The sequence below is a fragment of the Magnolia sinica genome, chromosome 1, assembly GCF_029962835.1.
Source record: "Magnolia sinica isolate HGM2019 chromosome 1, MsV1, whole genome shotgun sequence".
Classification (NCBI taxonomy): domain Eukaryota; kingdom Viridiplantae; phylum Streptophyta; class Magnoliopsida; order Magnoliales; family Magnoliaceae; genus Magnolia; species Magnolia sinica.
Genome location: NC_080573.1, coordinates 51,073,591 through 51,088,268, shown reverse-complemented (window position 1 = coordinate 51,088,268; position 14,678 = coordinate 51,073,591). Strand labels below are relative to the sequence as shown.

General features: G+C 39.1%; 2 protein-coding genes across 2 annotated transcripts; both read left to right on the top strand.

The window, feature by feature from the left end:
• The first annotated feature begins 11,622 nt into the window (after window positions 1-11,622).
• LOC131246287 (uncharacterized) lies at window positions 11,623-12,932 on the top strand. The gene is made up of 3 exons (XM_058246242.1): window positions 11,623-11,824; window positions 12,185-12,244; window positions 12,340-12,932. Exons 1-3 carry the CDS (start codon window positions 11,623-11,625, stop codon window positions 12,930-12,932), a joined length of 855 nt encoding a protein of 284 aa, XP_058102225.1.
• Window positions 12,933-13,289: 357 nt separating this feature from the next.
• Window positions 13,290-14,068, top strand: LOC131246282 (uncharacterized). The gene is made up of 2 exons (XM_058246233.1): window positions 13,290-13,373; window positions 13,457-14,068. The coding sequence occupies exons 1-2, from the start codon at window positions 13,290-13,292 to the stop codon at window positions 14,066-14,068; spliced, it is 696 nt and encodes a 231-aa protein (XP_058102216.1).
• Window positions 14,069-14,678: the final 610 nt, after the last annotated feature.

Sequence of the window (14,678 nt, the reverse complement as noted above, 5' to 3'; positions counted from 1 at the left end):
GGCCAGTGGGTTATGGGCTCATCACGCTTCTGCTATGCCTATGATCGGTTACACGTGTATACCTACTTGACCAGGCTGGGTTCATAATTTTCTACCCCCCTTAAAAATAATTCTACCCTCAAGGCTCAAGAGCTTATGTCTCAATCCGTATGTTAGAATGAGTTATAATTTAGGATCTACCTTTTATATGAAATGGGAAACGATCTCTCAATACATTGGTGTTCCTTTCATCGATGATGTGTACTATGACATCGATATCTATGGTTATAGAAAGGAGCTAAAAATGATGGGTGTTGTGGTTGATTTCAAGGACGAGTGTGAGTATGTAGAAAGTTGTCTAATTCTACCAAAAGAAATGACTTTTGCCACGATCTTGACTTAACCTCTTTAAACGTATCTAGTTTAATACTGCTAGATAATCTATACATTACAAGTAAATAAGGAATTTGGACAAAATAGGTTAACGGGCAGACTATCATTCTAAGTTCATATGCACAATATGTATGCCAAAATGGGCTATGATTTGGGGCCTAACTTCCTAACTATCTGGTGCCCATTCAAAAATTTCTTGGGCCTAAACCCCTATATTATATTAAAATCGTGACTTAGGGACAATTAGGTTGGCGCCCTATCCTCCATGATTCTAAGCATAGTTTCTAAGTTCTATCAACTACCTTAGGAATTGTTAGGGATTTCAAAGGGATGAGGTAATAAACTCTCGGTTTTCATGGGCTGGTTAACACAGAAGGGCGGTTGTGGTGGGTCTGAGACCGATACATAAATCCTCTGCCTGGCCAGTATAGATGGTTCATTGTATCATCTCCCAAACCTGGTGAAATTCAGTCTTCTGTTTGGTAAACATTAAGTCTATTGATAACTACCAGGATTTAGAATTTTATTCAAACCACGAATACTTCGCTCGTCTATAGCTCCACCATTCCGTGTTCCGATTATAATAAGTCCTTGGAAATGCCATTCTAATGGGCGTGCTGATACGACCTAACATTCAGTCCTTGGTCTCAGGGAAAAAGTAATGGATCAAATCCTTTCCAACTTACATCCTCTAGACATCAAAGAGGATGCGGGTCAGCTAGCAGATGAAGACACTATGCTTAGAGATAAGTTTCAATATGATTATAATGCTAGGCTTAAGGAGGAAGAAATTAAGTAATGACAACGATCCTGAGCAATATGGCTTAAAGAGGGAGATAGAAACACCAATTTTTTTCATGGCATAACCATTTCTTGGGCACGTGCTAAATCGATTTCTTCCCTTCTAGTTAATGGGGAAATTGTATTTGATAAGGATATGATTTGTAATGAAATTGTTTGGTATTACTCTTCTCTACTTTCGAATAAAGGTTACGAGCATTCCAGACCCTCTAATCTGTCCTTTGAATCCCTATCCCAGGATGAATCGATTCTCTTGAGGGTCCAATCTCACTTGATAAGATTAGTGAATTAGTCCTAGCCCTAAAAAAGGATAAAGCCCTAGGACTTGATGGTTTTCCCATCATGTTTACTAGAGCTTTTGGGACTTGTTGAAAGTGTAGAGATTTTATATATTAGCATTCAACATGTGCATGTGCGTGTTTATTATTTGCTTTTTGTATTAATGCATGTGCACCATCCTTCATGTTCCTGCAAAAATTTGTACCTTTATTATAATAAGAGTGTTGGTGTTAAGGCAAGAGATACACAGCTCTCATTCTCCCAAACTCTCTCTCCTCTTCCTCTCTTCTACTCTTCCCTTCACTATTATTTCTTTCTTTTAATCTCCTACTTGGTATCAAAGTGAATTTTCGGTGTCAAACCTTGTTTCTGTGAACAGTATACTACTGACGTCAGCAGCGTATGGATGTGCGACATGGTTTTAAGAGATATGTTTTGGATTCTAGGAGAACATGACGTAAGAAGATTTTTGGTAATTTTTTGGGATTTTTTTTATCCCTCTTTCCTTGAGTTTTTCCTAAACTAGGGTTTTTTCAGAAAACAGGCCCCAATCCTCTATTGTCAAGATTTCTCTCAATCGGTAAGTTTTTTCGCTTGATTGTTGAACAATATGGAGCCTTTCGTGAATAACTCTATTATGTTTCTATACGGCTAAGAGCATTTGGGACACTCTTCATGATATATTCTCTAAGGTTCAAAACTTCTCAAGTGTTCCAACTTATTTTAGATATTAGTTGGTTTCAACATGAGTCCAGAATGTTGAAGGATTATCATTCAACCTTATGGGGCATGTGGGATGAACTTGATATCTATCAGCCTCTACCCTCTATGTGTAAAGACAATCACGAACATGCCTGGAAGCAGTGCGGTGACACTCGTATCATGCAGTTCTTAGTCGACCTGAACTCCGACTATCAGTGTTTTGAGCCAGGTTGTTGTTATGGATCCTCTCCCACTGTTGACGATTATCTATGTCATGTGTCAGCGGGCTTCCATTTATGCACTTTCCTCTTATTCCCTTATGCCTCCAATGCGATCAGCTCATGTTGTTGCGGATCACCCTTCTGCTCTTCATGGATCCCGAATACCATCTCTTAGTTCGGGGCATGACTTTAGATCAGGCGGTTGTGGTAGGGTCGAGAATCGAGATGGCGACTGTGATCATGGTGGTCATTTCCTTCGTGGTCACGGAGGACGTGGCCGAGGTCGTGATGGTTCCTGCTCATGCTCTCACTGCAGTGGAATCGATCACACACTGTTGATTACTGTTGACAGCTGCATGGCCATCCTTCTTATATCGCCACCTCATTTACTGTTAGAGATACTATTGAGGGATAGTCTTCTTCCTCTGTTGTTGAGCAAACATCTCTTAGGGATTCTCTTGTTATTTCTCGAGCTGCTTATGATTCCTAGATGCGACTTCATGTTCGTGATATTCCTGGGCCTTCCCATGCAACTTCGGCTTAGTCAGGTACTGCTCTCCTCGTGTCTTCATCCCCTACCTCATAGGTTATCGACTATGGGGCATCATCTCACATGACTAGTAAGTCTCAACTCTTTACTTTTTACTCTTCTCCTTGCCAATCTCAGTTCGTTACTGTTGCCAATGGAAATCGAATTCTCATCTCAGGAGTTAGATCCATTTCTCTCTCCCACCTTATCCTTATCCTCTGTTTTACATGTACCTTGTTTTTGTCTCAATTTATTGTTCGTCAATTCTCTCACTAAAACCTTGAATTGTTTTGTGACTTCCTTTCCCTCTCATTGTGTTTTCTAGGACATTCAGACGAAGAAGGTGATTGGTGGGGGCCATGAGCAAGGCAGCATTTACCTCCTTGATGATACACTTGTTGCAACTTCCAGTACTCTTTCCCCTGATCATGAGTCCATGTCATGATAGCATTGCCGTTTAGGGCATCCATCTTTAGTAGATTGAGCCTTTTGTTCCCATTTATGTCTAGTTTTAGAACTTTGTGTTGTGAGATCTACAAACTGTCTAAGCACAATTGTGCCACTTTTCCTCCTAGTTCATCTAGGAGAAAATCTCAACCTTTTGAACTAGTCCATTCAGATGTTTGGGGCCTTGCCCCCGTTCTCTCTACTTTTGGATTTCGATATTTCATTACTTTTATTGATGACTATTCTCTGTTGGCTTGGGTTTACTTATTGAAATCATCTAAAAGTGAAGTGTTTGATATGTTTAAGGTGTTTTATAGTTAAGTGCTTACTTAGTTTCAATGCTCCATCAAAACCCTCCACTCTGATGATTTTTTTTTAAATTTTTAATTTTTTTTTTTTTTTTTGGGGGTGAAATGAATGAATCAACAGAATGGTATTGTAGAACGAAAGAACTGTCACCTTCTTAAAGTATCTCAAACTCTTCTTCTTGGTATGCACCTATTGAAACATTTATGGGGTGATGTTCTTCTTACTGCCACATTTCTCATTAACCGCATACCATCTTGCACCTTATCTTATAAATCTTCCTTTGGTATTTTGTATTCTCATGACAATCCATTTTACATCTCCCTTAAAGTATTTGGTTGCACATGTTTTGTTCAAATTTTGGATGGTAGTAATGATAAACTTAGTCCTATACCACTAAATGTGTTTTCATTGGGTACTCTCACAGTCAGGAAGGGTATAAGTGTTATGACCCCTTGACTCGCAAGAAGTATATATCTGCTGATGTAACCTTTTTTTAGAACATTCCTTCTCGGATCATGGTAGGTCTCTTAGTGACCCTCTTGCGACTAGGGGAGAGCATTCATCCTATACTCCTCTTCCTATTTCTACTAATTCTAAGGAGACTACTATCTCATATGTTCCTCCATCTGCTAGTGAGTTCGGTACTCTTAAAGCCTCTTCAAGTGTATCATCGACAGGCTAAACATTCTACTACTCTGCCATTCACCGCTCTGCTCACTTTAGATGATTGTTCAGGTGATCAATCCCTTCCTAGTCAAGATCTCCTTATTTGCCTTGTGCAAAGGGTCTCGATCTTGCACTAAGCACCCTATTAGCAATTTTGTTTCATATGGTCGTCTTTCACCCTCTTTTCAGTCTTTTGCAGCTTCAGTTTCTTTAGAGGACATTCCTCGTTCTATTTCTCATGCTCTCAAGAGTCCTGATTGGACAAAGGCAATGATGGAAGAAATGACAACCCTTGAAAAAAAGTCATACCCGGGAGTTTGTCTCTCTTCCTGAGGGACAGAAGCCTGTTGGATGTTGCTTGGTTTATACCATCAAGTTTTTTTCCCGATGGTTCCATTGATTGTCACAAAGCTCGACGGTGGGTGTTGTTAGCAAATATATGCATGCTCCTCATTTGTTGCATCTTATTGCTGTTTACCACATTCTCTGGTATCTTAAATCGACTCTTGGTCTTGGGCACCACTTTCGGTTCCATGGCCGTCTTCACTTCTTTGGATACTCTGATGCTGATTGTGTCGGTAGTGTTTATGATCATCAGTCTAGGTTTGGCTATTGTACCTTTTTTGGTGGGAATCTTGTCAGGTGGAAGAACAAGAAACAATCAATGGTTGCGTGCTCCTTAGCCGAGGTAGAATATCGAGCCTCACTCATGTGACATGTAAACTTGTGTGGCTTCGCACCCTTCTCGACGAATTGGGTTATCCTCCTTCGGGTCCTCTCTCTATTTGGTTTTGGCTAACTAGTCTCAGGAAGAGGAATTAAATGGTAGTAGAGGTTGAGAGCAACATGGCTTAAAAGGGGATAAAAATGCCAATATCTTCCATAACATTGCTAGTGCCCGGCGCCATGGCAATAATATCTCCAGTTTGATAGTGGATGGCTCGAGGACTTCATATAAAGGAAAGATTTATGATTCAGTATTTCAATTTTATGAAGGCTTATTGATTGGGGAGCAATGGGAGAGGTCGCGGTTGGAGTTCTTGGATTTCGAAGAGCTTCCTTCTTTGGATGCCTCATCTTTAGAAGCGCTGATTTCGAACAATGAGGTGAAAGCAACAATTAGCTCGAGATATGTGTGGATAAGGATCTTGGCCCGGATGGTTTTCCCATTCTTTTTTATCGAATATCTTGGAAGGTGGTAAAGTTGGATGTGATGGAATTCATTATGGAATTTTTTGAGTGTAGTTGTCCCTCTTTCGAGCTCAGAGCCTCTTTTATTGCCTTGATTCCTAAAGTGGAAGGTGCGGTGAACCTCAAAGATTTCAGGCCAATAAGTGTTATAGGAGGCCCTTATAAAGTTCTAGCCAAGATCCTTGTGAATAGATTCAAGGTAGTTCTCTCCAAGGTTATTTCGAAGAACCAGGGTACCTTCATCACATGTAGACAAATCTAGGTAGTGTACTTATTGCTCACAAATGTTTCGATGCTCGAAACAAGGAAAAGAGCAGTGGAGTTCTTTGCAAGTTGGACCTCGAGAAGGCTTATGACCATGTTTGTTGGAAGTTTCTTGATTATATGTAAATGAGATTGGGTTGTGGGCAAAAGTGGAGGGGGTGGATTAGGAGTTGTGTTCATTCGCCCTCTTTCTTTGTTCTAGTTAATGGCTTGCTAAAAGAATTCTTCAAAGCCTCGAGGGGCCTTCGACAAGGTGATCCTTTATTTGCCTATCTATTTGTTGTGGTTGGAGAGGCTCTTAGCAGGATGCTTTGGAAAGGAGAGAAAAATGGGCTTTTTAATGGTTTGAAGGTTTCTGCTTTGGGTTCCCAGATTAGTCATATGTTGCTTTTTCTGTGATGTGGATGCAATTTTGGTGGACAACCCTTCGAAAAATAACCATTTGTTTTGAAGCGGTCTTTGGGTTGAAAATTAATGTTGTTGAGTTTGAGTTGTTGGGAATTCATGTTAGGGAAGGAGTTGTGTTGGATTGCGAGTTTTTGTGGGTATAAGACTATCTTTTCCTTCGAAGTACCTCAGGCTACCGTTATGCATTGGGAAGCCGGCCAAGCATCTTTGGGACAAGGTGATTGAAAGGATAGAGAGGAAACTTGCCAGCTGGAAATGCAGATACTTATCTTTGAGAGGGTGTTTAACTCTTCTTAAGGCGGCTTTCTCTAATATGTCCATACATTTCATGTCTCTATTTAAATGCCCCAATGTGGTTTTGGATAGGCTTGAAAAATTGAAAAGAGACTTATTTTGGAAAGGCGTGAAGGATGGTAGGAAATTTCATCTTCTTAATTAGGAGGAGGTGTCTATAAGTTGAAGTATTGGGGTATTGGTCTCAGGAATTTGGGTATCATAAACCTCGTGCTTCTTGGGAAGTGGATTTGGATATTTGGAGCCGGTCTGGAAAGGGTTTAGAGGGAGGTAATCGCTAGCAAGTATGGGGTGCAAGGGAGGAGTGGTTTGTTAAGAGAACGTACTTATATCGGGTCTCTAGCATTTAGAAGGCTTTAGTAGCGACTGAGCATTGGGTTCGTAGAGGTATCGATTTCTTGCTTGGTAATGGGATGTGCATCCAATTTTGAATGGATGTTTGGTGTGGCAATAGTGTGCTTCAAGATTTATTTACTAGAGTAGCCTATCTTGCTCAAGGTATTCCATAACGGTAATGGTGGCCATAATGGCCACCACCGTTACGTTTACAATATGGGTTGTAACGGTTGTTATAGTTTCTCTCTTTTCTTTTTTTTTTTCATTGAAAGAAAAAACTTGAGATACCTATATTGGCCTTGTCATGGACCACAACGGGGCCATTACGGTCTTTACAAGGGGCGTAATAGGCTATTATGAGGAGTTGTAATGGCATTTACGGATCATTTTTTTCTGTAATCACCATTACGACCTTTATGACCCTACAACGAGTAACAGTTGCTACCATTACCTTTATGGCCTTCAACAACGTGTAACAGTTTACAATCGTTATAGTCTCTCCCGATCATTTCATATTGGTGGCAGCAGTGTTCGAAATATTGGTATCGCACTGTATCACACCCTTGGGATATAGATACATATCGGTTATCATGCGAGATATATCGTTTATCGGATAATTCATCGCACTCTTTGGGAACATTAGGAAAATGGTTGAATTTTTCAATGAAACTTCAAGGATTGTTAAAAAAGACCTTAATTTATACTTTTAAATCATAACATCTCAAAAAAGAAATGCACATTATAGGTTTCCTTTGCATAGGGTCTTAAGCCATGTGTTCTCACTAAAGTATGCAACTATATTCAAATTGGATGCATAACATTTATAAATGTATCAAGACATGTGTGATCTACACTAATGCACAGTAATGCATGAGATTTTGCACTATTCATGACAATAAGTTGGGCCCCAGAAGGTTTTCAATTGTAAGTATTCATTCCCATTGTCCTGCTATAGTGGGGGCCATTTAAACTCCGGATCCACCTCATGAGTGGGCCCTGGCCCATGTCCTCATCCAATGGACCTAATCAATGGTTGGATGTCAAACAGGCACCATGGTGGGCGTAAGGTGTTTAAACACCACTTTTTCCAGTATTTGGGACCATGTTTCTTATAGTGTGGTCCACCTAAAGCCTCATTGGTGCACCATTGTTTGGGACCATGCATATAAAGCAGCGTTTGGGACCATACAAGGCATTGTGCAAATAAACCTCATTGGTGGACCAAAGGACCATGCCTTAAACTAATATGTAAAAATAGATGGACGACGTTGATATGCAATACATAGGGAAAACACAAACATCACCTTGATCCAAAACATTGGTGGCCCCTAAGAATTTTTCAACATTAGCTGTTTAATTCACACTGTTTCGTGTGGTGTGGTCCACTTGAGCTTTGGATATGCTTCATCTTTGGGGCCACTGTCCAACTATTTTCAAAGCACATTTTAGTGCATGATCCCAAAAATGAAGCATGCCCAAATATTAGGTAGACCACACAAATATGATCCTAATTCCTAAGCTTTTGTGGCCCACAGGAAGTACTTAATGTCAATTACTATTGTTTCCTGTACTATGGTCCGTTTGAGATTTGGATCTGCTTCATTTTTTAAATCATGCTCTAAAATAAGTTTTCAATACAGATGGACGGCGTGGATGTAGTCACATAAATCAAGGTGGGCCACGACTCCCACACACCTCGGTAGATCCGAGGTCTCACCTAATCAACTCCCACCTCCGACGGAGTTGGGTAGTACCCGCTCCGGGCATGCAGCACAAAAGATCGGCAATGTGGTTGGGACATTGACTATGGGCCCCACCATGATGTATGTGTTGTATCCTCACCGTCCATCCATTTGGAGACATTTTTTTAGGGCATGAGCCAAAGAATGAGACCAATCCAAAGCTCAAGTGGACCCTACCATAGAAAATAGTGGGGACACTGACACCCACCCTTAAAACCTTCCTAAGGCCCACCATGATGTTTGTTTGAGATCCAACATGTTCATAAGTTCACGCAGATATGGATGAAAGGAAAACACAAATATTAGCTTGATTGAAAACTTTTATAGCCCCCTGAATTTTTTAATGGTATGCGTTGAATCCCCACTATTTGTTGTGGTGGGGTCCACTTGAACTTTGGATCGGCCCCATTCTTTGGCTCATGCTCTAAAATGATCTCTGAAAATGGATGGATGGTGTGGATATAACACAAACACCATGGTAGGGCCCACAGAAATATAGTTTTATTATTTATAAGCGAGGAGCATTAGGGGTCGTTTGGCACCGTGGATTGGAGGGGATTACAGGGGATTGGAGGGGATTAGCAATCCCCATGCCGTTTGGCACCATAAAGTAACAGGGGGTTGGCAATCCAGGGGGTTTGCAATCCCCTCGATCAGGGGGTTTGTAATCCACGCTCGGACCTTGGATTACCTTTTAGAAGCAGCTCAACGGTCGGAAATCCGACCGTTTGAAATTTTCTTTAAAAGCCCGTTCACACGCACCCATTTACCCACCCATTTACCGCAACTCTCGATCTTCTTCAAAAAAGTTCACTCATCCTCTTAAAAAACGCTGTGACTATTACCTGTCCGGTACCGGCGAAGGTTGCTGCATACGCCGCCGCTAGAGTCCGTAGGAAAGTTGCGGATCGCCGTTACAGAGTCGGAGAAGGAGACGGACCGTTTTATTTGAAGGTGACGGACAGGAAAAAGGTTGGTTTACAACGATTTCTTTTAATGAATTATAATTTGTTAGTTGAATGGCCCATTAAAATGATTATGCAAAATCTGTTTCGATTATGTGATGACTTGTTAAAATTTATCCGTATGGCCAAAATATTGTAATTTTTTAGGCTTAAAATGGGCCACACCAAATGAGATAGTGAATGGAGGGATAAGAACACTTTATTCGTATGTCCCACCGTGATGGTTATATGGATGGTGTAATCCAGCCATTATATAGCCCATTAAAATTTAATATTTGAGAAAAAAATTTAAGGGTAAATATCATTCAAGTGGGCATATGAATGAAAACAAATTCAACCATTATAATTGCTTTTATACACTATTTTTAACTGTGTGATCAACTGGAACTACCAATAGCTCTAAAATTTATGTTCTACGCCTAAAATAAGATAACTCATATTATAGACGGAATGGATTTCCAACTTTCATTAACGAACATAAAGAACTTTGATTTTTGTAATAAAAATCAAGTTGGCAACGTGCATGCTGTGAAGCCACCACATTTTAATAATGTACTTTATTAATGCTCTGTGTATTCTTTAAAATACACTTCAGGGCCACCATCCATATTATCCCCTCCGTTCATCTGTTTTATTAGATATTTTTATTAGGTTAGCCTAAAAATAAAACATATAAAAATACTAAGTGGACCACACTATTGAAAAAAATATTAATTGAACATCTACTGTTGAAAAGTTACAGGGGCCACAGAAGTTTTAAATCAAGTTAATAATTATGTTTTCACTTCATACATGTCAGTGTGATCTCTAAGAACAGGTTGGATGACAAATAAACATTGGATCTGTTGAGATGACATTTTTTTTCCTATGAATTTGGAACACTCAATGTAGCCATTAATTGATGTTAGGATTAGTTGGTCCATGTTATTTCATAGATATGACCACTTGCTAGTTTGCTTTAACCATTCATTTCATAGCACCATTAATTGAATGGTTAGGATTAGTTATTGTGATTTTATAAATACGACCACTCGCTAGTTTTCCCTAACTTTCATAGCCAATGGTTAGGATTGGTTGGTTGATCTGATTTTATAAATATAATGGCTCAGCTAATTTGTGTCAACCATTCATTTCAAAGTCGTTAATTGGACGGTTAGGATTGATTGGTCAATGTGATGTTATGGATATCCTCCATCCATATTAGGACCCACAATTTGGACGGTTTATCTATACATCTGTGCTACATGTGATGAGGACGAGGCATCATCTTATCTTCTATTAATTAAGGTTGTATAAGATACTTTTCTGCTGGCCCACCCTATCAAAGGTCATACCCGGGTCATTCACATCCATCCCATCTTTTCCACAAACATGTTATGCCAGTGGAGAAATCTCAACCGTGCAAAAGATGGGCTGCAAATCAGGCTCATCTTCGAGTCAGATGATCAGCTCTCCATCGCTCTCAAATGGGTGGCCCATATTACATGTGGACTAGATACAATTGGTTATTAGGATGTGTGACACCATCCTATCAACTATCTTGACCGTCCATTCATCATAACCCTCTATTGGTGGGCCACCATGCAAAAATCACACCGGTCAGATCCAATGATTAAGATCCAGCTTCGCTACAATGGCAATTTCGTTATTTGCATGACACAGATGAACAGAGGGGATAATATGTTTTCACTTCATACATGGTATGTTCCACTTAAACTCTGTATATGCTTCAATTTTGGCCTTAATTCCTAAAATTACATGGAAAAACGGATGAATGGCATGGATAACCCACGTGCATTGGCCCAATGGAGAATGTGTGGGCTAGTAGCATGCATGTAAAAGAAATCATCGCACATGACTCCTAAACTTAAACTTTGTCAAAATGCATAGTGTCACATTCTTTGCATCTTTTGTATGTCGGTGCTCGGAGGCATAGGGCACTTCAGCCCTATTCCCTGAAAAGAAGAGCATAACTCACTTGTTGATGTTCCATCTTCCTTGAATCTTGACGTCTCTTTTTTTCTTCACCCCCTTTTATAGCTCACATCTACCAAATGTAATGAATTTAACAAATGTTCATTCAACAGGCTATATAAATGGCGAATTTAAATAATTCGGACTCAGATACAGGTGATGAGAACGAGAAAGCGATTGTTTTATTCACAGCAGTAACTGCGGTTGTATCAGCCGCGGCCACTATGATGTGTAATGCTGCATCCATGATAGTAGCAACAATCACGCAAAACTATATGGAAGAGGAAGATGAAAATGATATTCGAGAGTCCCGCAACCGAACAGGTCTGCAATCTACCAATTCGATTTTCGATGGACCCGGTACCACATGCTTTGACTATATTCGAATGAATAAGGATTGTTTTATTCGTTTACGGGATTTGATTCGTGAGAGTGGCCACTTGACTGGTACGCTTGAAGTTAGCCTAGAAGAACAATTAATAACTTTTTTGTATACCATTAGCCACTCTCTAAAAAATCGTATTCTACGGCACCATTTTAATCATTCAGGAGAAACTATAAGTCGGTACTTTAACAAAGTATTAAATGCAATTGTCAAACTCCATGACATATTTATACCACCTATTCAGCCAGGCATACCTCCGAAAATACAAAACAATGAACGATTCTTTCCATATTTTAAAGATTGTATCGGTGCTATAGATGGTACGCACGTCCCTGCAAAGATTCCAGTCAAAGATCAAGGTTCGTGGCGTAACAGAAAGGGGTTCATATCCAAAATATTTTGGTAGCATGTTCGTTTGATTTAAAATTTCAATACGTCCTTGCTAGTTGGGAAGAATCTGCCGCAGATTCACGTATACTGGCATCAGCACGCACGCGTGAAGGGAAATTACTTCTAACTAAAGGCAAGTACTACTTAGTTGATGCTGGTTTTCCTAATACTCCTGGCTTCCTTGCACCCTATCGAGGTGTCCGTTACCATCTAAAAGAATTTAAGCAAGGTTGTCTTCTAAGGGACAAGGAAGAGTTATTTAATCTTCACTATTCGTCGTTAAGAAATGCCATTGAACATGCTTTTGGAGTTTTGAAAGCACGATTTCCTATATTAAAGAACACACCGAACTATCCCATAGAAACGCAAACAAATATTGTAATTGCATCTTGCATCATACATAATCATATTATTAACGAGAGGAGTGATATACTTCTCAATAATTCCAATGATATAAGCTATGATACAACATGTGCCGATGAATTTCATAATTGGACAATCAAAATGGAGGAAAGTGATAGTGACGTCTCTGATGAAGAGATACAAACTGAAGAACTAACTAGAAGAGAAAGAAATGATTGGAGTCAATTTCGTGATAGTCTTGCAGAAGCGATGTATGAAAATTACAATCCTAATATCGGATTTAATCAAAACTGATAATTGTTAACGTTTGGTATGTAATTTTGTTATGTTAGATAATGAAGCATATAATATATTTTTGTCTTATTTTGAATGTTTAATTATCTATATACTTCAGGAATGTCGATAATAAACGGAATTTGTTTGTCTCGTGCAAAACCAATAAAATGGAATTTAGCAATAGATAGTTGTATGATAGATGTATTATTGGAATACATCTTCCTTGGTTATCGTTGTGACAATAATCAATTTAAGCCATCAACATACGCTACAGTAATTGGATCAATTCGTGAGAAATTGAGCATCGAGCTTATGCCAAAACATTGTAAAAATCGAATCAAGATATTAAGAAATGACTATCATAAGGTGAAAGGTATGCTTGAATTAAGCGGGTTTGGATGGAATGATACTCGAAAGTGTGTTACTGCCGAAGCAGAAGTATGGAATGCTTACATCGAGGTAAGTTGATGAATTTTTTTTGGCATAAAAAATCTTTATTACTGTATTAATGTTAATATGTATTTGTATTTTAATGACTATAGATGCACCTCGAAATGAAGGTGTTTCAGAACATCCCATTTCCTCAATATGATAATATAACAATAATTGCTGGGACCGACTATACTACTAGTAGCAAATCAATGACGCATACTGAGTCGAACGAATTATCAGAGAATCCCACATACGGGGCATTTGACTCAAACTCATTTGAAGCTAACCCCAATATGCCTCCAGAGTCTGATTTTTCTGATGTAGGTACACAACCTGCAACATCGCCAATAATTGGAATGACTGGTACTTCACAAGCTAGGTTATCTTCATCAAGACCACAAAAGAAGAAAAAGATGGCCACAATTAATCATGAAATGATGCAAGAGATGAAGCATATAGCCTTCTCTATCGAAGCGACCCGAGCCACAATGATAGAGATGAAAGACAAACTCGATGACTACATTAATATGCAACACACAGCCCAAATTGAAAAGAGTAACTTCCGACAAACCATAATGCAATGCCTTAGGGACGTACCAAATATAGACGAACCGTATATATGGCGAGCATTAAGGTATCTTTTAGAGCATAGAGAGGCAGCACGATTCTTCATTGAATTGCCTGTTGAGCTGAGGTGGGAGTTTCTTATAAACACTATTTGAGATTAGTATGCTTTTATTTAGCTTTGTTAGTTTGGCAATTTGGGTTTGTATAACTTTAAAAATATTTTATATTTAACAGTCTTTATCCTTTTATTTATTAATATGGGTGTACGTATGTTTTGTAATTTCTATGGTGTGTCTTTAAACCACCTGAAATTAGAGTAGATATATTTATCTTAACATGACAATGGTGAAATTTAGTAGGCCCACTTTTCTGGCCCACCTGAAGTTCGGAATTACATCTTTTTTTTTTCCAATGTGTATATTTTGATGGGCTTGTTATAACTATTATTTATATTATAGTATATTTTAATCAATTTGAGTATTTTAAATAATTTACTTGGTTTCCTTGAATATTCCTGCAAATATATCACAAAATTTGAGGAGATTTCAAATCCACACTCCTAAATACAAATTTTACAATTCAGGAGATTTCAAATCCAAGGTGCCAAAAAGAAACAGGGTGTTCCGAATCCAGGGAGTTCCGAATCCAGAGGGTTTCAAATCCACGCTCCCTATTATTTTTAAGTAAGAGAATTAGGTGCCGCCCTTGTCTGACCCAAGACAGTGTGCCACTTGTGGTGGGGCTCGCCTTGGTATAGTTATTGCA

What these genes read in the sequence shown, in the direction of transcription:
- LOC131246287 (XM_058246242.1), top strand. Translation starts at nt 11,623, where the DNA reads ATGGCGAATTTAAATAATTCGGACTCAGATACAGGTGATGAGAACGAG. An exon ending in AGAGTCCCGCAACCGAACAG is followed by an intron (nt 11,825 to 12,184) that starts GTCTGCAATCTA and finishes CATATTTTAAAG; the next exon opens with ATTGTATCGGTGCTATAGAT. An exon ending in GATTCCAGTCAAAGATCAAG is followed by an intron (nt 12,245 to 12,339) that starts GTTCGTGGCGTA and finishes CTAGTTGGGAAG; the next exon opens with AATCTGCCGCAGATTCACGT.
- LOC131246282 (XM_058246233.1), top strand. Translation starts at nt 13,290, where the DNA reads ATGCTTGAATTAAGCGGGTTTGGATGGAATGATACTCGAAAGTGTGTT. An exon ending in TATGGAATGCTTACATCGAG is followed by an intron (nt 13,374 to 13,456) that starts GTAAGTTGATGA and finishes TAATGACTATAG; the next exon opens with ATGCACCTCGAAATGAAGGT.